Genomic DNA, 23178 nt, shown 5'->3' with positions numbered 1-23178 from the left:
AAAGCTGCTACTCAACTTGTTATAAAAGGACTTTCTTCAAGCTTAGATTCTCCTACACAATACAATTCCTTTAATCTTTATCTTTCAGGCTTCCTTACCAAGCATAATTTCCTTTTGTTACCCACCAAAAAAACTAAAAGAGAGGTGAAAGAGAGAAAAAGAAAAGATCAGTTTGATATGGCTGAACTTATAAGCACGGCGATAGTCCAAGCTGTTGCGCAGAGACCATTTTCTGAAGCATATGAAGAAATGATGTCTTTATTAGTGGACCTCAAGTCCAACATGGAATCACTCCAGAATACAAGGACCGCCCTTGAAGCTGTGCTCTTAGATGCAGATTCAGTGGTGGAGCTAAGCCATGCCGAAAAGGATTCAATTGAGAAGATAAGACGTCAAGTTGACAGGTTGGTGGACTTATTGGATGCAATAGAAGACAGAGCAATGCGCAAACAAGTTATGGGTGGAAGTCGGTTTATCAAAGAGGCACGCTTGTTCTTTTCGCCTTCCAACCAGCTTGTTGCTCGATTTATGGATGCCCGGAAAGTCAGGGATATTAGGAATAAGTTGGATTCCATCTCAAGAGACCATGCCCAGTTTGGTAGTATTGTCAGCATGCCTTCGGCAAGGCAACCACGGGCATGGGGTGTTCAAACAGTTACTGCTCACATAATTACTGATGTGGTCATTGGGAGAGATGAAGATAAGAAGAACATAATAAGCAAAATTATTCCTGTCAATTCTGTGGCTTCGAAGATGCTCTCTGTTGCCTCCATTGTTGGAATTGGAGGACTGGGGAAAACTGCGTTGGCTCGTTATGTCTATAATGATAAGAGAGTAAAAGATAGTTTTGATGTTCAATTCTGGGTTGATGTTACTCGAGATTTTGATGTCAAGGAGGTGCTGGAGAAGATAGCAAGATGTGCTATCAGCGATCAAGAGCCTCTCATGAGTGAGATGAATCAACCCTATCAATACAATGATGGCTTCATTCCAGCAATCATTGGGAAAAAATTTCTACTTGTTCTGGATAATATGTGGGATCAACAAGGTTTGCGGCTGAAGTGGATGGAATTGCAAACACAGTTAGATCAATTTGGTGCCCCTGGAAGTAAAGTTCTCATAACCACACGCAACGAAAGAGTGGCCGGAATAATGGACTCCAAGCATCCTTACATGCTCAGGGATTTAACAGAAGAGAACTCCTGGATTCTCTTTCAAAAGGTCGCTTTTACGTGTTGGCAAGAGCCAGGCATGGAGACCATTGGGAAAGAGATTTCAAAAATGTGTCCGAATGTACCCCTTGTCATAAGAAGTGTAGCAGGCCTTTTAGCGGGAAAACGTACAATTCAGGAATGGCGAGCCTTTAGAGATGATCAGCTTGCAAATTTTGCTTCTTATGGGCGTGATGTTGAGCAGTCTTTGAAGCTCAGTTTTGACCAACTAGATGCAAGGTCAAAACTCTGTGTTATCTATTGTTCCTTATTTCCCAAGGGGTTCTATTATGTAAAAGATACCATAATAAATCTATGGATTTCTCTGGGATATGTTGAGCCACAAAATAGTAACCAAAGCTTAGAAGAAGCAGGCGAAGTTATTGTGGTGAACTTGTTACACTGTGGCTTTTTTCAAATGCGGGCATTGAATTCATTGGGCTTCCTACATGACGTAGTTATGCAAGATGTGATGCACGATCTAGTTCTCTCACTAGCCGGATTTAAGTATAAGATGGCAGATTCAAACACACATTATTTTGACAAAAAGGTGCAACATATCTCTATTGGTAAAGTGGTGGCAGACTCATCTTGGGAAGTTCCTTCCTCACTATTCAAAATCGAGCGTTTGCACTCATTCATTGTGGCCATTAACAGACGTAGTCAAATCAAGGTAAACAATTGGGCAGTTTGTGATGGTTTATTGGGGAGAGGTCAATTTTTGAGGGTGTTGATCTTACGGGGGGTATTGATAAAGGAATTGCCAAGTTCCTTAGGTAAGTTAATCACCCTACGGCATCTTGATCTGTCAGAAACTGCTATAGTGAAACTTCCTAATTCAGTCACGCGACTGGTGAACTTACAATCACTCCACTTGTATCATTGTGAGTTCCTTCAAGAATTACCCCAAGACATGAGCAAGTTGGTGAAGCTAAGACACCTTCAATTAAGAATTAGTTCCAAATTGACTCATATGCCTACGGGTCTGGGTAAGTTGACAGATCTTAGAACATTAGACATGTTCGTCGTGAGTGAGCGAAGTTCACGGAGTGAATCCAAGGCTAATTCGGCAGGTGGATTAGCAGACCTAAATAAGCTCAACAATATAAAGGGACGGTTAGAAATCAAGATGCGCAAGGAGTCGAGGGATATAGCGGCAGAAGCTAAGGCAGCAAACTTGAAGATGAAGGCGAAGCTCACACACTTTTCCATTGATTTTGACTATAGCTCTAAAGAGGATGAGATGGTGCTAGAAGGCTTGCAGCCTCATGCTAATCTTAAGTTTCTAAGAGTAGACGGTTATGGAGGAGAGAGGTTACCACACTGGATGATAGACGATCAACTATATTGTTGGCTTCCAAATTTGGTTGAGATCATAATAATCAATTGTAAAAGTTGCAGGTACCTTTGCTGCTTGGGATGGCTCCCTCATCTACGAGATATGTATCTTAAGGGGTTGGACAATGTGGAGTACATAGAGAACAATAGTAGTAGCAACAGTGGTAATCATAGTGAGAGCAACAATGGAGATGAGTTATTCCCCAACCTCAAAACATTGGCTATTGAAGGCATGCCAAAATTGAAGGGATGGAGAATGTCGTCGGATGGTAACCAAGATTTAAAACAGCTCTCCCAGGTTCAAGATCAGCATCAACTCGTTCAGTGGAAGCCTGCATGTCCCAAATTGGAGGAACTAGTAGTGGACAATGCAGAGTTAGCAATTACAATCGCAAAGGGCCTGTTAACGGGATGTTTATCTCTTCGACATCTTTCTATTAGCGAAAACTTAACGATTCTACTTCCTCAGCAACGACAAACACTTGTCCTCTTGAATAACACCTTTCCAACCCTTCGCAAGTTGCTTCTTAATGGGATTGACGAGCTAGAGATTCTTCCTGTTGAGTTTCAAGATTACACTTCCCTCGAAAGCCTACAGATACGTTTTTGTAAGCAATTCCGAGAAATACCAGATTGGATCGACAAACTCACCTCTCTTGTAGATATTTTTGTATCTAATTGCCCCAAATTGGAATCACTGCCACATCAGATAAGCAATCTTTCCAAATTGCGGAGACTGCAAGTTTATAGAAGCTCTAGCTTACTCGAAGAAAGGTGCCGAAAGCCAAGTGGGGAATGCTGGCCCTATATTCAACACATTCCTTATGTATACATTTCTACTAATCCTGATTTTATACGGGAAGGAATGAAGTATACGATTATTGCGCTGTAGTAGCCAAACCATGTTCATCAGTCTACGACCAAGGATATTTGAGTCTAATGGTATTGTTGTATTTTATGTTTTCGATGATGTCAAATACTTAAGTACTAATATGATTTTTTTTTTATTTTAGAAAATTATAAAACACCAAAAATATTGTTATGTTCTTTTATATATCTGGTAGAGAAAGATTTTATAATCTAAGTCAAGATATTGTTCCTAAACACTTTGAATTATAAATTATGTTTGATGATCTATTAACTTGGAATCTTTGTATCAAAGATGCTTAGGGTTATTAGATGTTGCTGTTTTTATTGTTGCTTAAACATTTGAAGCTAGCGTGGCATACAATTGTTGCTTGAAAAATTGGTTGGAGCAAGTGATGCATAAAAAGATGAGTTATCTCCTTGAAGATCTCTAACCTCCTCAACCACCTGCTAAATGTGCGCAACTATCTGATGGAAATCCTCCCCACTAACGGAAAGTGAAAGCTGTTAATTACCGTTGCAATATTAGTGGAGTATGTGCAGCAAGAGTCTGGATCCTCTAAAGTTTTAGTGAATCCCTACAAGGTAGAATAAAGTTGTATCTGAGTCATACATTTTAAAATCAAGGGCTCATATTGGTGGAAGGGAAAGATTTAGTGGTGGATTTTGACGACATAAAATAAGGAGGATTTTGGAAAGAGAATATTTGAGCCATTGATTTTTTTTATTCAATGGTTAATATTGCTCAAACTCTATCTTGTAGAGTGATTTTATAACTCTAGATGATCCAAACACGTGCGGCAAAGCAGGCGATGATCTTCATGATATTACAAACATGCAAATAGGAGATGGTGGAGTAATAAATTTCCAGAAGAAGATGATTAATTACAGCAGCTATATAAGAGGAAGACGATTCAAAGAAAAAGATACAACTTTCAAGCACAAAAAGTCAATCTTTATTTAGAAAGTTTTTCTGTATTTTTTTTCTTCCACATTTCCTTGTATTATTCTAAGTGTTTAGGTGAGAGAAAAAAAGCCAGCGAATATCCTTGGGATAAAAAGAGAAAAAGAAAGAGAGAAAAGAGAAGACTTCTAGTGAAGTCAAAGTGAGTATCATCAGTTTAGGGGGAACTGAGTGACTGGAAGAAAGTTCCTAGAGGAATAGAAAAGGTCATTGTTAGGTTGTAAAGATAGATTCTTTTGGCCTATTTCAGTAAAGAAAGTTGAGTTAAAATCCCTTGGGGTCAAGGTTTTTCTTTCTATTGGGCCTAGAAAATTTTCCTTGTAAAATCTCGTGTGTCTTTTCTCTTAAGTTTTTAAGTTATATTTATTCCGCATTTGAATTCGAAAATTTTCCCTCAACTACAATTCACCCCCATCTTGTAGTTGGTTTAGTATTCATACTAGAACAACACATATGACTTTCTATCTCCCACATGGGAGACCAAGGTTCAACTCTTGGCGGAATCAAAATTTTCAATATTGTTGGAAAAAGGGGGAAGTTGGGACTTGTTGAGTCTCTGGATGGATGGCCCTATGCAAGGAAAATGGATGAGTAAAATGGAATGAGTAACCCCATTTTATTATATGAGTAACCCCGTTTTTATCATATGAGTAACCCAATTAATTCATACTAGTAATGTAACTTAATCTATGAATAACCTCATTTAATCTTATGAGTAACCCAATTAATTCATACTAGTAACCTCATTTAATTATACAAGTAATTTCAATAAATCATACGAGTAATCCCAAAAGTTTACAAAAGTAGCCGCATTTGCTTATAAGAGTAACCACATTTCTTTATAAGAGTGATACCCTTTTATTGTTAAAAGTAACCACATACTCATACAAGTAACTTCGTTTGGTCATAAGGGTAACTCCAATTGTTTATAAGTGTTTGTGCATAAGGGTCAACTTTAAAAGGTCATATCTCACAGCACACTTGATATTTTAGGAAGATTCAAGTTGGAGATGAAAATTTGGCTCGATATCTTTCCAACGTCTGGTCAAAAGCTCGATTCCGATGAAACACGAGTGAGATATGACCATTTGAAAATGAGCTGACGGGCTAACAATGTATCGCGCGTGGCCACACCTGTAATTTCGTATGTGGCCGGCCACACACAAGACGCGCTGATGTTAGAGTTTGTCTTGTAACAGCCATATCATATTTTATATACAAGTGTTTAGTATTAGTATTTTAATGCTACTATTTCTTCCTATTTAAATAGTAAACCCTTAAGTTAAAATAATAATTTCAATATTTAATATCATGAAAAATAAAATAATTTATATTATAAAACTATTGTGGACTTACAAATGTGTCCTCATAAAAGTAACTTGTTAATATTTAATTCTAACATATAATAATAGAAAATTATAATCAAAGTTTATTCTTGAAGATTGTGAAATAAAAGTAGGAAGAATAAAATAAAGATTATACAATCAGTTTTGTCCAAAAATATAATATTATACGAATATTATTTACTTATGATTTCTATCAACATGAATAGCGAGTAGCTAATGATTAAAGTTCGACCTTTAATATCGTGCGTATTTATAATTTGAAATTTAGAGACTAGCGAGTAATATCATTTATCTTCTTTAGTTTATGAAATGACAATGCACAATATCAAACTTTGGTGGTAATTTATTGAAAAAAGAATGAAGGCGAATTGATAATTCTTTCATATCAATAAAATTTTACATGATCCGGATTTTATATATATATATATATATATATATATATATATATATATATATATATATATATATATATATAATATATATTAATATATATATATATATATATATTCCATGTCATTTAAAATATGAAAATAAAAAAAAAGAAGTAGATTTCAATTTTCAAAATAAACTTGATTAGAACAAGTTTGACTACGGGCATGTTCTCTTCGGCATAAAACAGCTGAACTGAATTGAATTGCATTGAATTAAATTGAATGTAATAAATATATAAATAATATTTAAACAATAGTAATATGAATATTAAATAATAATTATAATGATAAGTATTAATAATAAATAATAATAATTTTGGATATTTTTAAATGATAGCTATAGATAAATCATATTAATAATCATAAATTATTAATAATAATAATAATTAATGATAATTAATAATAATTATTTTATATTATTTATATTAATATATTAATACTTGATGATGGTTATATAATAACAATAATATCTAAGAAGTAGATTAATATTACTATTTTAATAATTAGATTTAATAATATAATAATATTTAGTAATAAAAATAATAATTGCGTCGGACCGTGCAAAATTACATCATAAGCTGTTTTGACGCGATTTGATTGGTTTATGGGCTAAAAAACGTGGGTTTATTTGTGCTTTTGACCTAAACCATGTTCCTCCTGAGAATAATAGTAATAATAATGAGTAAAGCTATAATAAAAAGTAATATATTGAAATAATAATAATACTTAATAATAATGGTATAAAATAAATAATAATATAATAATAAGAATAATTAGTAAAATAAATTAGACCAACATAATAATAATATTTAACAAAATAGTTATAAAAGAATGGAGCTGAACTGAACTGAGCTGAGCTGAACTGAATTGAACTGAAAATAAGCTGGGGAGAACAGACCCTATTTCAAAATTCAATTATATAACATATAACTATGCAAATAAGTACATGCACCCAAGTGCATGTAGAGTATGGTGCACCTTCTTCTAAACTACGTCGGTTATCATTTTTAGAGTATAATTTTAAAACCATTGTTATTTGTTTCCTTAAATTTTGCAACTAAAGAATATTTTTTCAAATTTAAATTAAAAAGGTATATGTTCTTTTACCTTAAGCGTATATATTTATTTATTATATGTTCTTTTCATTATAAACTATGTTCTTTTATAAAAATAAATTTACATATTCTTTAATTTTAAGTCGTGTTTTTTTTGAAGTAGAAAAATTGTTGAAAAAAGTTTGTGCTCTTTTATACAAATGGTATGTTCTTTTTGGGTGCACGATGAGCATTGTGCACCCTCGTGCATAATCCACGCTTTGCTTCATCATTTTGTCCCTTCTCTAAAAATTGCAACAATTCGACTTTTACACTTGTCAAGGCACAATCATTGTTAATATATATAAGTAGTAATATTTTAGAATCTTAATACAAAAATAAACAAAAAAGTAGTTTGCTCTTCATCTACACATCGCTTTCGCAAGAACAGAGGATTAGAAAATACACAGAAGCTTGCTTTTCCAATTCACCTCTAAAGTCAGCCACCACCCACCAAGGAAGAAAACTCGAAGAAGGAGCCTCTTATTGTTTTACTTACTTTTAATAAACATAATATGGAAATTCAGACTTCAAACAATCCCAAAGTCATCGTACAAAACACATAAATAACACTTCTCTACCTTTCAAGCTTCTATACCCACAAAAAATTAGTCTGTTATCCACCAGTTAACGAAAAGAAAAGAGAGAAAGAGTGATAGAAATGGCTGAAGCTATACTAGCTGAAGTTGTTTCAGTTATAGCAAATAAACTGAGTTCCCAAATTTACACAGGAATCATGTCAGTTCGAGAACAAAATACCCACATTAAAAGACTCCAGGAGCTTAAGACTGTTGTCGAAGCTACACTTCTTGATGCAGACTCCATGGAATCATGCAGCAATGTGCAACGAGACGTGCTCGAAAAGCTCAGCTGTGCACTTGCTGAACTGGATGATTTCTTGGATGAAGAAGCAGCTAGAGCTAAGAAAAAACAAACCATGAATGGGAACAAGTTCATCAAATCGGTACGCTTGTTCTTTTCTGAATCAAACCAATTTTTTACTCCCTTGAAAGATGCTCAGAAACTCAAGACTATCATAGAGAAATTTGAATGTATTGCAAAACATCATGCTCAGTTTGGTAGCATAGTTAGCACTTCGTCTGTAAACCAAACACGGGGTTTAATGAGCTCTAAATCGACCTCGTCTCATGTCATTAGTGATGTAGTCATCGGGAGAGATGGAGATAGGGATAATATCATAAGTATGCTGTCCGACTCTGTCTCTTGCGATACCCTCTCTGTTGCCTCAATTGTTGGGATTGGAGGAATGGGGAAAACTACACTTGCTCAGTATGTTTATCATGATGAAAGGGTGAAAAACTGTTTTGATGTTCAATTCTGGGTTTCTACTACTGAAGATTTTGATGTTAAGGAAGTGCTGGAGAAGATACTAGGAGTAGTAACTAGTACAGATGACAATCCTCTCAAAGGTGAGATGGATCAGCTCTATGATCGCTTTCTGAAAGCGATTAGTGGAAAGAAGTTTTTGCTTGTTCTGGATGACATATGGGATCAAGATGGTTTGAGGCTGAAGTGGCTAAAGCTGAGAAGATTGCTTGAATTCGGAGCCAGTGGGAGTAGGGTGCTTATTACCACACGTTTTCAGACAGTTGCTGGTATTATGGACTCTGTTGGCCCATACACACTGGAGGACTTAACAGAACACGACTCTTGGTTTCTCTTTCGAACCATTGCTTTTACACAATGGCAAGAGTTGGGTGTGGAGTCGATTGGGCAGGAGATCGCAAAGATGTGTCCGAATGTGCCTCTTGCTGTACGAATTATAGGAGGCGTGCTATCCAGTAAACATACAGTTCAGGAATGGCAGGCTTTCAGAGATGATCAGCTTGCAAATTTCTCCTTATACGGTCATGACATCATGAAGACACTGAAATTTAGTTATGATCAGCTTGATGGAAGGCTCAAGCTTTGTGTTGCTTATTGCTCCTTATTCCCAAAGCGATTCCAATATGATATAGATGAAATGATTCGTCTATGGATCTCTTTGGGATATGTAGAGCCACAATATAGTAACCAAAGTTTAGAGGAAGCGGGGGTGGGTTACATGCGTGGCTTAGTAAATTGTGGTTTTTTCACAATAGCATATATCGATGATCAAAATAGCTGCAGAGGCGGTTTGAAAATGCATGACTTGATGCATGATCTCATCATGTCGATTGCTGGGTTTAAGTATAAGATAGCATACTCAAACACAGATGATTTTGATGAAAGAGTTCGTCATGTGTCTTTTAGTACAAAGTTAGGTACTTCAGAAGGCGTATCTCAAGAAGTGCCTCTGTCTCTCTTCAAAATCAAGCGCCTACAGTCGTTGCTTTTGGAAGAATGTTGGGACAGTAGATGGACATTCGAGACTTTGTCAACCAATGATAGACTATTTTTGAGAATGAGGTGGTTAAGGGTATTGGATCTACATCAACTAGGGATAAAGAATGTGCCACCATCTTTAGGTGAGCTAGTTTGCTTAAGGTATCTCAATTTGTCACACAATCCAATGACTAAACTCCCGAAATCAATCACACAGCTGGTGAATTTGTTGTCATTTGATTTGTCGCGCTGTGACAAACTTCAAGAGTTGCCCAAAGACACGAGTAAGCTCGTAAAACTGAGACATCTCAGAGTCAAGGGTTGTGAAGTATTGAGCCATATGCCAAAAGGGCTAGGAAACTTAACAGATCTTCAAACGCTCGACACATTCATACTGAGGGAGCAGAATTCACGAGATAGAGCAAACCCCACTGCTGTAGGCAGGTTAGCAGAGCTGAACCGCCTTCACAATCTAACAGGAGCTTTACATATTCGTGTGTTTGGGAGATCAAAAGATACAGTTCACGGAGACAAGGCAACAAACTTGCAGAATTTGTATAAGCTCACAAGCTTGCTATTAGAATTCAATGATGGCAGCACAAAAGACGACGAGATCATGATAGAAGGTCTCCAACCTAACGCTCATTTGAGAAGATTCAATATATATGGTTATAGAGGAGAAAGTTTACCAAGTTGGGTTAGGGATCAACTCCACTTCTGGCTCCCAAATCTTGTTGAAATTGCGATATCAAACTGTGAAGGATGTAAATGTCTTTGTTCCTTTGGGAAGCTTCCTTATCTTGAACTCCTGATTCTTGACAAGTTAATGAATCTGGAATACATAGAGGAAATCAGTGGAGGAACCAATGCAAACGACGACATCAAAGACGAGTTCCATACTCCCCTATTTCCATCACTCCAAAGGCTAGTGCTTAGAGCAATGCCTAAACTGAAGGGGTGGCACCGAATTTCGGACTATGAGAAACATCCAAGACAAGCTGTCCAGAATAATAATCTCCTTCAACCGAAGCATGCATTCCCTAAAATGAAACATATGCGGATTGACAAAATAGATTGGCTAACTTCGATGATAAGGGAGTTTAGAGGCATGTCTTCACTAAGTTATCCATATATAATCATAGATGAAGATCTTACAATTATACCATTGTGCTCTGCCAACTTTCCTAACGGCTATCAAATCTTTAGAAGACGCTAGTCTTAGTTGTATACCATAGTAGTTATCCTGTTCTTTTTCATTTGAATGCAATAGTAGTTAGATACATTATTTGGATGTGATCTTGTAAAATCATGTTGTATATACAACGATATATAATAGCAGTATGTTACAAAATATACTCCTTCTGAGTTCTGTCCATGATTATCTGACATGCTATCCTAAAATGATCTTGTATCCAGATTTTCACCCCACCCTGTTAGCAACATCCAACGATATATTACTAGCAGTAGAGTTTGACTGTGAAAATTGCTTTTATGATAACTAGTATTCAATAAAACTAGTCATTTACTTAAAAAATAACAAAAAGTAAACTATATTTAATCTTCAAAAAGCTACTCTAAAAACTGCCCATCCCAGTAGCTAATATTTGTAACTTTTGTAAAACACTAATTCACACCAAAAGCTATTTCAAGCACTATTTTCACCCATACTAGAATTTTGATCTAAAAGGTGGTTTTATGAAATTTTCCTAATATTAAATAAGCTATTTCAAAAACTATTGTCGACCACGCCTAGTCTAGCTTATGTGAAAAATCAGCTGTTTGTTTGGTTCTATCAACAAATTTTCAAGCAACAGCCAACAGTAATATCTAAAGAATACCTTGACAGATTATCGAAGCTAAGTAATTTCTGCCACACCCCAAATTGTGTCATATCTTCAAACTTTAGAGCTACAGTTGAATTAAACTAATAAGGGTCGTAGTAGCAGTCCGCCCATATTAACAGTAATCCAAGGAGTTGTTAAAATTGGAGAATATGATCATGCTTTTATGCTTCGACGGTGAAATGTCCCGCAAGAAAAAAGACGAGGGTTTCGACCCATCTTCATTTTGTTTGGGCTGGATCAAAGCTTACAAATCCGTCTCAAGTTTCGTTTAGTGGGGGTTACACTGAATTGGCTTAGCTGGGAAATTGTTAGTTAATCTACAAAGGGTACGTTCTCTTCAACTAAAAAAATTAAACAAAGCTCGGCTCGAAAAGCTCGTGAACAACTAAATTATTATTTTATACTAAAAATATTTTATATTAAAAAATTATATTAAGTATTTCTTTTAAAATATTAACTAAGGTATAGATGATAAGAAAGGTAAAAAAAAAAAAATTCAAACGAGCTCGAGTCCATAATCGAACCCGAGTTCGAGCCAAGCCTGAAAACAAGCTCGAGCCTAGTCGAGCTCGAACTACAAAAACTAATCACGAGCTCAGCTCCCCTAAGCTCGTCGAGCTCATGAGCCGAGCCGAGCCCATGAAAAATTAAACTAGCCCGAACAGAGCTCGATGCTATTCGGGTGTGGCTCGTTCGATAAGCACCCCTAGTTCGGCTACAAGCAAAACGCTTACAGATCCACAACATCCACTTATCACCAACTTTGTGAACTATAAGATCCTCGCAATGAGTTTAGAACGTGTAGAACACTTTCAGACAATATTTGTCAATACATGGACAAGAGCATGCTATCATTGAGATTTGAGACGCTTATATATAGAACCATAATATCCATCTAGTAAGGGTGTGTTTATCCCTTAAATTCAACCCCAAACTTCAAATTGCGTCGCATTAGTATTTCACTAACCTTCACCTACTTTTTATTCTTCAGACTTACTTCGGATTTATACCAATTTTACGCTTTATCCCTCAAACTCTCTCTCCAAATAATTTAACATAGTATTTTATCTTTAATTCATTTCAAATTTTTAAAAAACGACAAATTTCAAATTTTCATTTGCTAACAAATTCTAGCCGTTGCATTTTTGTTTTCCTTGGTGAGCATTGGCAATACCAGCAAGACAAAGCTAAGTGAGACTTTATTAGAGTTTTAAAAACTAAGAATAAATGACTACACCCAAGACTCCATCCACTTAAAAGCAAATGTGAGTGTAGAGAAACAGAGAGATCCTGGGTGTAGAGTAAGGGTAACACACCATGTTCCAAAAGATTGGAGGATGGTAAATGTGGATGCGTCCTTCTTTCAAGACAATTTGCCTAGTGGGATTAGGGCTTTTACGAGACCATAAGGGAAGGTGGGTTGTAGGTTTCCAAAAATGTACATACGTGAGAAATGCCTTGTTAGCAGAACTAATGGGAATTAGAGAAGGGTTGACTATAGCAAAGGAAAGGGGCGTTCAAAGATTGGTTTTGTTTTCGGACTGCAAAATAGCCATCGAATTGGTAACCCATGGGACGACTCATACTCAGGTCCGTCTCGAACTATATAGAGGCCCTGTGCGATTTCGTATTTGAAGAATTCAATAATGTAATAGCTCATCCATACTTCACATAATCATATTATGAAAAAAAAGTAGTCCAAATAAGTAGATAAACTTTCTCTTTTTACTACTTGAACTTTCTCTATTTTGGGGCCCTCACAATTAAGGGGCCCTGTTCCATGAAACATGTTGAACATGCTAAAAGCCGCCCCTGCTCATACTAACCATTATACGAGTGTTGTTGAAAACTGCAGGGTGCTGAGCAAGAGCTTCCAGGAGATCAAGATAATGTATTGCAGTAGGGACCTTAACGGAATCGCGAATGCTTTGGCAAAGAAGACGGAAGACCTAGATGGGATTAACAATGTAATTCGATTTCTCCCCATTCCCCCTAGCTTTTGTATGGTTGATTATCATGCGGATTGTATTGCAAACTTGGACATGACATTGTCTAACTCTAACTCTGGTGTAATAGTTTAATTAATGAAAGGTTACCGTTTTCAAAAAAAAAAAAAAAAAGACTCCATCCACAATCATCCAACCATGCCACGTAAGACTTCCTCCACAAGTTGAGTCTTTTGCTTCATACTACAACTTGAGACTTGGGATATGATAAAGACGCCTCAAACATTAACAACTTTGTCAATTATATCCTTACAATAAGTTTAAAACGCGTAGAACACTTCACAACCTATATATTTATAAATAGAATATAGTCTAATCATCAATAATATTTAAGACGCGTATAAAATGACAAGGATAGATATTTGAAATACGTGATGATATAATGTGTGGATCTTAAACAAAAATAGGAGTACAACTTAGTATACTTTTATTTTTCTTTTATATAGCATACTATGAGACTATGAGACTATGAGAAGAGAAATTTATGGTAAATTAGATTGCAACATATATAATCTAACTTTGAAAAAGAATTACGTGGCCTAATTACAATATTTGGGCTTTAACTCACATTATTGATAAGTGCCAATGGCAAGAATCATGTTAAATCTTGTGTTTTTCTTGCCATTATAGGTTTTCATACTTACAAATTTAACCCTTATTGCATTACAATGACATTTCAAACGTTCCTTGCTCTAGTGGAAAGTATTTAGCTCCACTTGACTCAAGTGTGGACTGAACAAGTCTGCTGTTATAGGCCCCATGAGAATTGAGATGCAACATTGAACATTCCAAATCCAATGACCCCATGTGAAATGAAATGTCTCAAAACTTAACTTTGAAGTCTTTGGAAGTTACATTTCATCAAGTCGTGACCACAAAATGTAATGCATTATTTATGTTATGTAAAGGAACACAGGTTAAATAGTTAATTGTTCTATACTTCTATATAACTATTTTAACTTGGAACATAAGTTTATAGGAAATTTCTATACATAAATTGAACACAGGTTAAATAGTAATGTTTCGTAATGCATTATTTACGTCTAGATATCTAGTATATCTCTATGTGAAACATTCCAGGTTTTAAAACATTTTTGTAGAGGTCTGTTTTGAAATGCCTTGAATTTCTATGGCACTTCGAATCACCAAACATGCAAGCATGGGGTCTACAGTATATGGAGTTTAATGTCCTATATTATGTTTTGAGTCTTATTTTTGACTTATTCCATTTATGTTATTAGCAGGGTACTATATAAAGTATAAACCATCTAATTCTTTTTTCCCTCTATTTTTTGAACAAGTATTCTATGTTTTCAAAAATAATAAGATAGATTGCTCCCATGCCTATTGACATAGCTGATGTGTTATAAATTAGGGCCGTTCCTGACATTTAAGAGGCCCGAGTCGAAATTAAAGCTCGGAGCCTCTTACATGTGGTGGCAGAGCTAGATTTTTCGCCACTAAGGAAGAACTAAAGCTTGTTGCTCTAGTCGTAGTCACAAAGACTTTTCTAGCTCAACTTGTCTAAACTGTGGGGCTCAACTCAAGCCCGGTACGAAGCTTCATGAAATTTGTCTTCTCTAAGAGACTAAAGACTATAGAAATGTTTTAAGGCCCCGCCCATGTGATAATGCAACACTGTAGCTTTCTAAAACATCTATGATTCAACATTCTCATACACAAATTACTATTAACTCAACTTTAAGACATTACCTGCTTTCTTCTCTCTTTAAAAAAAAATCCCTTTTCTTTCCTCCCAAAAAAAAGCCTTTATCTCATACAAAATATCATCATCTCTGCTTCAAGTATCCATCTGCCTTTGTCTCTACAAAAAAAAAAAAAAAAAACATCTGCGTTTCTCTTGTCAAAAAGAAAAAGAAAAAAAGAAAACAAGAAATTATACCTCTACCTTTGAAGATTCCAAACCTTTTCTGTAACCCAAACACATTTAGGATAGAGTGAAATGGCTGAAGCCATAGGAATTGAGGTTGGTAAACTATTTGTAGAGAAACTGGGTTTCAAAGCAGGCAAATTAATCATGTCTGTGAAGGACATAAACTCCCAAATTCAAAGGCTTCAAGAAACCAAGTCTATTATTGAAGCTACACTCGTGATGCAGATCCTTTTGGAGTCGTTGCAGCAGTGTCGAAGGAAAAATGATCAGAAACCTCCATGGGATCGAGGCTAGGTTGGAGTATTTCTTTGATGAGAAACAAACAAGAGCCAAGCAAAAGGAATTAATGGGCGGGAGTAGGCACTCCAAAGAGCTACGCTTGTTCTTTTCGTCTTCAAATCAGCTTGTGTCACCCCTTCGCACTGCTGCAAAAATCAAGGAGATCAAGGAGGAGTTAGAAAGCATTGCAAGAGACCACTCATTGGTTAGTGGCATTGCCAACAACTATAGCATGTCACGTAGGAAGCAAACCGAAGTCCTAGCAGAAACCGGTCCCTTTCTAGCTACTGATGTGGTGATCGGAAGAAACGAGGATAGGGATAGCATAATCACTGAACTCTTTCACTCCACCAATGATCAGGAGTCCTTCTCTCCTGTTGCCATTGTCGGGATAGGGGGGCAGGGAAAAACTACTCTAGCTCAGTATGTGTACAATGATGAAAGGGTGAAAAGTGGTTTTGATGTTCAGCTTTGGGTTTTTGCCACACTAGACTTTAGTGTTAGCAAAGTGCTTCAGAAGATTATAGCCTCTGCTAACACTGATGAGAAGACCTTTAAAGGTGAGATGGTTCAACTCCAACATCGGATGGTTCAAGCAATTGTTGGGAAGAAGTTTCTTTTGGTCATTGATAACGTATGGGAAGGACCAAATTTAGTAGAGAATTGGGAGCAAGTGAAAGCATTGCTTAAAGTTGGGGCTAAGGGGAGCAAGGTTCTCATTACAACACGTAGTGAGACTGTTGCTAGAAATATGGGCACATTTGACCCCTACATGCTATGTGATTTAGGTAAAGATGAATCTTGGCGCCTGTTCAAACATTTTGCTTTCAAGCAGGGGCAAGAATCTGGTATTGAAGCGATCGGGAAGGAGATTGCTGATATGATTCCAAGAGTTCCCCTTGTTATAAAGGTTATTGGATGCCACTTAGCAGATAAAGGCACAATCCGGGAATGGGAGGCCTTCAAGAATGAGTTAGCTTCAAATTCATCCTCCCACGTGCGTGATAAGATCATGCAGACACTTAAAATTAGCTATGATCGATTGGATAAGAAGCTTAAGCTTTGTGTTGCTTATTGCTCCTTATTTCCAAAGGGGACACGGTTTGATGTGGATAAAATGGTCCGTATTTGGATTGCTTTGGGATATGTTGAGTCAGAGTCAGGAAAACTGGAGGACATTGGGGAAGAATATGTTAACCAACTGGGAAGGTGTGGCTTCTTCCAAGTTGTATGCAGGAATAAGTATGGTCAATTGATATGGTTTTACATGCATGACGTCATGCATGATCTACTGCTCTCAATTGACAAATCTGTGTACCAGATGATTGATTATAGAACAAGTAAAATTGCGGAAGGAGTTAGTCATGTCTCGTTTTGTAGAGCAAACGACTTAAACTGGGACGTCCCGTCTTCGGTACTCATTATCAAGCAACAGCTACAGTCAATTTTAATAGTAGAGGCAGATGACATCGTAATGAAGCAATATGGAGTGCTTTTTCCTTATGGATGGGACAAACTACTATCAAGATTTAAATGTTTGAAGGTACTAGACCTAAGTTACCTAAGAATTGAAAAGGTACCAAAGTCTCTAACAACACTTGTCCATTTGAGGTATCTAGATTTATCAGGAAATCCTATGCGCAAGCTCCCTGACTCAATCACACAGTTAGTGAATTTGCTATCACTTGACTTGTCTTCGTGTGTAAATCTACAAGAGTTGCCTAGAGACATGAGGAAATTGGTGAAGCTGAGACACCTTCTGTTGTATAGGTGTCATAGGTTGAGTTATATGCCAAAGGGGTTGGGGAAATTAAAGGAACTTCAAACACTAGATTGGTTTGTTGTGGGGGAGGACACAAGTGAATCAAAGGGTAGTGTTGCTGGCGGGTTGACAGAGTTGAGTGATCTAAATAATCTCAAGGGGGAGTTGACAATACTTGTGAATAGGGAGTCCAAGTATATAGCAGCGGAAGCAAAAACAGCACACTTGAAGATGAAAAACCAGCTTACTGAATTGATAATAGACTTTGAGAAAAGTGGAAAAGAGGACTATATGGTGCTAGAAGCCCTCCAGCCTCATGGGGATAATCTCAAATTCTTGTGCATAGAGAATTACGGTGGGGAGAAGTTACCTGATTGGATTGATACTCTCAACTCTCTCAAAGCCCTTACTATATGGGGTTGTCCCAGATTGGGATCATTGCCGCATTAAAAAAGCAACCTCTCCCAATTCAACGAACTTAATATAAGACAATGTTCATTCTTTTCTCAATAAATTACCACCAACGTTTGATATTGTGCATTGCCATTTCATAAACTAAAGAAGATAAATGATATTACTCGCTAGTCTCTCAATTTCAAATTATAAGTACGCACGGTATTAAAGGTCGAACTTCAATCATTAGCTACTCGCAATTCATGTTGATAGAAATTATAAGAAAATAATATTTGTATAATATTATATTTTTGGACAGACCTAATGGTATAATTTTCATACAAATTCTTTGTTATATTATAAGATATATTTGTGGTTTTTGAATTTTTTTATTAACGCGTGCATGCCTTGTATTTAGAAACGAAGAAAGGCATTATTCACTTCACCTGATTTTTACTAAACAAAACTTCTTTCTACTAATTAGCTATAGTTTTCTCTTATATACTTTATGATTTTTCCCCTAAAAAAAATATACTTTATGATTTTCGTTGTTAAACTAAACTTTTGAAGATAGAGTATTGAGTTAAGGTTAACTGAACAATGCCTAATCCATAAATACGTCACACAAGGCTTTGATAGATGTGGTTTTATGTCATATTCATGATAAATATCTCTCCACCAATTTTAAGTGATACACATATAACAAAATTATGTATGCAATGGAAACCAATTTATATTAGCTTCCAACATCGATAGTGTCAAGATTTCAAATAGGTTTAAAAAAAATGGAGAGTAAAAACTAAAAAGGGCCAAAACATGGGATAATCAATGGGAATCTTCCTTTTTTATTTCATGGGAAATTGTTTTCATCATATGATTTCAAAGGCATGTCCTTAAATGAAGGTCATTAGTCAAAAATGTTGTAATCTTCACCTCCTTGGTGCCAGGCAATTCTAAATTTACAGTCGTTATGTTCAAAGTCGGAAAATTCTCACTTTATAGCTACTAATACTATTTTATGTGATGATATATTAATCGAGTTAAGTACAACGATCCGAAGGCTAGATTGAAAAAACGAGGTTGGATGTGTGCAGGAAGAGGGTGGAGTTCATAAATATTTCAAAAATACTCTTACTAATAGAAAATACTACTCCATGCCCACAAGGTAAAAAAGTAATAAAATCTATTGTTTAATATTCTGTATAAGGGTATTTTGTGTAATGTTTTAGTAAGCTTAGGTTACAATGTGGAAATTTAAAAGAGATCGGGTACAACATAGAAATTTAAACTTTTTCTAATGAAGAAAACACATTACCCTAATAAAACAAAACAAAAATCTTGATAATCGATAAAGTCACAACAAAAAGATTACAACAAAACAAATGATCTTGTCTTTTAGTTATTGTAACGAGTGAGACTTAACCTTCCAAAATAAATGACAAACCCCTAGGCCCTAGCAGTGATGGAGCCATGTAAACAAGGGGTAGCACATGCTACCCATGTGTTTTTTATAAAAAAAAATGAGGAGAAACACTTAGAGGGAAAGCGGAACCCGAAGCGTGCAATGAGTTCAACCAAACCCTAAGTGCTTTCATCACAAAACTTATTATAAATTGGAGAATACGAAAATAGCACAGATAGTGGGGTTGTTAAGAGAGGCAGTGATTTACATGGCGGGAAGCTCCAATCTTGAAGTAGAAAGGGTCGTTTACCCTATCTTTTTGGTCCTTAATACGGGTGTCAAGTGCTCCGCCATTGTTGTGGTGGTTGCTTCTCCAAGTTGGATTTTGCAAAAATCAAGGTTAGGTAATAATGAATAAATTTGGAAAGAGTGGAAGTGAAAACCCTAATTTCCCGTGCGGAGAAGGCTAGATTGAGAAGACGAGGTTGGATGTGTGGAAGAAAAGGGTGGAATTCATAAATATTTCAAAAATACTCTTACTAATAGAAAATCCTACTACATGCCTACATGGTAAGAAAGTAATAAAATCTACTATCTGATATCTTGTATAAGGAAATTTTGTGTAATGTTTAGTAAGCTTAGGGGTACAACATGGAAATTTTAAAAAAGTCAGGTACAACATAGAATATATGCTAATGTTCTATGTAAATGCAGAGAGCTAAGTACGAAATTTCATAACCTCAAGGTCCTTCACTGCAGCAGGGAGTACAACAAGATTGCGGACCTGATGGCCAAACACCGCAGCAACACTATGGATATGGCGCCATATAGTAGGGCAGCCGAGTTTTTCACTTCCTCTCCTAACTTTTGTATGAACAATTATTTAGCGGAATGTATTATTAGGGAGCCTAGTATGGCTAGTTCGTATGAGATGTATGACTCTATTGCTTAATTATTAATGTACTACCCTTTTTCACCAAAAAAAAAAAACATAGAATTTCGTCAAAATTAGGGGCACTATGTAGAAAAACCCAATTCAAAGGTGAGAGTAAGCTTGCTAGAAGGATATGCTTGTTCTTTTCACCTTAAAACCACCTTGTTGTCAAACTTAAAGATGCTCAAATAGTCAAAGCTATAGGGGGAACTGGATATCATTGCAGAAGACTATGCCAGCTTCAGTACCCTTATTTACATGTTGTCTGAACAACCAGCCAAGGCATTGGGTCTAGAAAGTGGGCTTCAACCAATGACTGATGTTATCATTGGAAGCAACTGGGAATAACATGATAAACATGCTCTCTAACTCCTTCGACGATCAAGAGTCCCTCTCGGTTGTTTTTTTTTTGGCGTCCCCTCTCGGTTGTTAACGTTGGGATTGGAGGAGAAAACCACTTTACTCAATACAAGGATAAGGGGTGAAATTTTGTTTTTATGTCCGACTTCGGGTTTTTCTGCCAGACATTAGTGTCAAGGAAGTGCTCGAGAAGATAGTCTCTGCTATTGATGAGAAGCCTTTTATTCTTTTAATGGTGAGATGGTTCAACTCCAGAATCAGACCTTGCGAGCAATACCTGGGAAGAAGTTTCTAGGAACTGATGCTAATGGCAGTAAGGTGCTTGTCAGTCGTGTTCTCACAACTTGTGACAACACGTAGCGAGACAGTTTCTTTGAGGAATTGATGAGTGAAAGGTGATGCCAACATGGAGCTTGGATATGGTTTCCCGATCAGACATCCAAGTGGCTTTTGATTACAGAACTTTAGATAAAAAAGGCAATGTTGTAACCCCAAAAAAGACGCTCACACCAGATTTGAATCTTTGCTAAGTACCCAAGGAGCTTAAGAAAACTGTAACAGAAGGGCTCAAAATAGCTTGATTAGAAAGACATAGAAAGCAAGACAAAAAGCAAGCAATCTGAATCTGTGTTCTCAGAATCTCACTTGCACACTTTAACAAGTTCACCATATTGTTCACATCTTGGAGTACTCAAAATAGACTGAAACATACACAGAAATATATGAAGGGGTGGAAATTATCTGTCAGCACCTAGTACAATAATTCAGTAAGTGGATGACAGATCAAGCTACGATGGAAAAGGGAGTAAAAATGACAGCTCTTAATCTCCTATGTAATAACATATAAACCGACTCATTGATCTAATTCCTTTGAACATATTAACAGATGATCAATCCAATTTATTAGCGACAAGTACACGCAAAGAACAATCCTATTTATTCACAATTAATGAAGGCGACAGCTGAGAGCACCACGAACAGCACATCATATGACAAGAAGAAACACTTAGGATAAACAGCTTCTATACAGGGTAACAACATAAAGCACTTTTAAACTTACAAAAGAGCAATGAGGGGATGAATGAAACAAGGAAGACCTTGTTAAAGAAGCTACCAATCTTCCTTGACGATTTTGGACTTCTCGAAGATAAACTTCCCTTCCTTGTATTTCTGCGACGATTCGTAAGCACGCAAGTATTGCCACCCCAATACTTGTTGACAATCCGCACAATTGATATCAGCAACAGTATGAAGGCCAGTCATGAGCTGCCTATCTTCTTTAGGTCCAACCTCAACATTCATAGCATGGGAAAACAAAAAAGCACGGCCATTTCTTCCCTATCAATACAATCACACTAGTTGGACAAACTCACACCTCAAATTCCATGAAATTCTCAAAGACAAAACACATTTATAACATACTACTATAAATCATCATATAAGAAAAGAGAAACTGACAAAGTGGCTAATTCCTCACCATCAAATACTCAATCAACATTTATCAATCAAAACCAAAAATCAGTACGAAATATAAAAACTTAAACAACATGGTAAAACAATCAATCTAACATCAAAATTGGCAAATGAATTCAAGTATTCAACTAAATAATTGAAAAAACACAGAGGTCTAAAATGAAGATAATCTACCTGGAAAGCTTTGGAGATAATATCATCATGAAGACAAACTTGATTTCTACAATTAAAGCAGCTATACACCCTGGGAGCACCTAATTCAGCCATCAAATTCACTCCAAATTCAATTATAACTTTATAAGCCCTCAGTATCAGCTTTTACCTTCAAACCTAAAAATTTGAGCAAAACCCACAAATATTACATTAATTGATAGGAATTAGAAGCAAACCAAAAAATAAATCATGTACTAGAACAGAAAATCACAAAGGATAATTGGTAAAATCAGCTTAATTTTGAATTCTACAGCAATGAAAGATTACAATTGATGCAGAAAAATGGAAGCTTTTACCTGCAAAAGAAAGATGATAAGTTGTTGTGAACCAAAAGAACTGCAATTAGTCGCAATTAGTAGACAAGAAACTAGAAATATACTGTTAGCGTGCAAAAGTAGACTTTGGTTAATCATAAAGATTCATTGCATCCAAAATTACAAAATAAGGAAGATGAATGTACTTAAAAAACATGATTGTTAAGGAAGTTTAAGAAAAAGGAACAGCAAATTAAATACAATTATTGAAAGATTATGTTTCAGAGGAGTTAGGGGAAATTGAAAATATATAAAAATTCAGGGAAAGACTATGAAAACATAAAGAAGATTAAAAATAGGGGTCGATGGCTAAGGAAGTGAATGGATGGAGAGTTTGTCTTGTAAGAGACCGCCTACTTTTAAATTACAATTAGGCAATGTTAAGCCTAATATTAAAGCCCAATAGTGACTAGGTTAGTTTATTTCAGTCACTAGTTTAATCCATTTAGTTACTAGGTCTACTTTTATATTAAAATTAGACCGTCTTTTTTAATAATTTTTGATGGATTATAATTAAAATAATTTTAAAATGTGAAGAGTTAGAGAGCACAAAGAACAGTATATTAGAATTACGGTTTCTCTAACCGATGTGCTTAGTGTAAAGGTTAATAAGTCTTACTCTTAAGAAAAATATTGACACTATTCACAATTTTTTATTTTTCTCACTTAGAATCTTGATGCTATTCACAATTAGATCTTTTAGGTTTTTCTCAATATATAAGAAAAAA

The 23178-nt window shown here is 35.9% G+C and overlaps 3 protein-coding genes across 4 annotated transcripts in view; 2 read left to right on the top strand and 1 right to left on the bottom strand.

Moving 5' to 3' along the window:
* Window positions 1–23178, top strand: part of LOC104888188 (uncharacterized) — a 44369-nt gene that overhangs the window by 13306 nt on the left and 7885 nt on the right. Inside the window, exons 3-6 of the mRNA XM_057393227.1 lie at window positions 42–3437; window positions 8089–10743; window positions 13276–13387; window positions 15541–17808. Of these exons, the coding sequence (XP_057249210.1) occupies window positions 42–3437; window positions 8089–10743; window positions 13276–13387; window positions 15541–17808 (8431 nt within the window). The remainder of the gene's footprint in view (window positions 1–41; window positions 3438–8088; window positions 10744–13275; window positions 13388–15540; window positions 17809–23178) is intronic.
* LOC104888187 (disease resistance protein RGA2) lies at window positions 7709–10929 on the top strand. The gene has a single exon (XM_010673080.4). It carries the CDS (start codon window positions 7913–7915, stop codon window positions 10790–10792), a length of 2880 nt encoding a protein of 959 aa, XP_010671382.1. The 5' UTR covers window positions 7709–7912; the 3' UTR covers window positions 10793–10929.
* LOC104888189 (protein yippee-like At4g27745) lies at window positions 15605–22231 on the bottom strand. 2 transcript variants are annotated; one of them, XR_008968626.1, is made up of 3 exons: window positions 22098–22231; window positions 21511–21788; window positions 15605–15745 (listed from the first exon to the last, which is right to left on the bottom strand). XR_008968626.1 is itself a non-coding variant. In XM_057393495.1 (2 exons), exons 1-2 carry the CDS (start codon window positions 22188–22190, stop codon window positions 21561–21563), a joined length of 321 nt encoding a protein of 106 aa, XP_057249478.1. In that variant the 5' UTR covers window positions 22191–22231; the 3' UTR covers window positions 21330–21560. The 2 variants fall into 2 exon arrangements, 1 of the variants encoding a protein (XP_057249478.1); XM_057393495.1 differs by lacking the exon at window positions 15605–15745 and having other exon boundaries at window positions 21330–21788.

Source organism: Beta vulgaris, chromosome 3, assembly GCF_026745355.1.
Source record: "Beta vulgaris subsp. vulgaris cultivar EL10 chromosome 3, EL10.2, whole genome shotgun sequence".
NCBI classification, from domain to species: domain Eukaryota; kingdom Viridiplantae; phylum Streptophyta; class Magnoliopsida; order Caryophyllales; family Amaranthaceae; genus Beta; species Beta vulgaris.
This window is presented reverse-complemented; position numbering and strand designations above follow the sequence as displayed.

Excerpts from the sequence above, each read along its gene's own strand:
- LOC104888187 (XM_010673080.4), top strand. The coding sequence starts at position 7,913 with ATGGCTGAAGCTATACTAGCTGAAGTTGTTTCAGTTATAGCAAATAAA.
- LOC104888189 (XM_057393495.1), bottom strand. The coding sequence starts at position 22,190 with ATGGCTGAATTAGGTGCTCCCAGGGTGTATAGCTGCTTTAATTGTAGA. Across the intron at positions 21,789-22,097 it reads TTATCTCCAAAGCTTTCCAG|GGAAGAAATGGCCGTGCTTT; the intron begins GTAGATTATCTT and ends TTGTATTGATAG.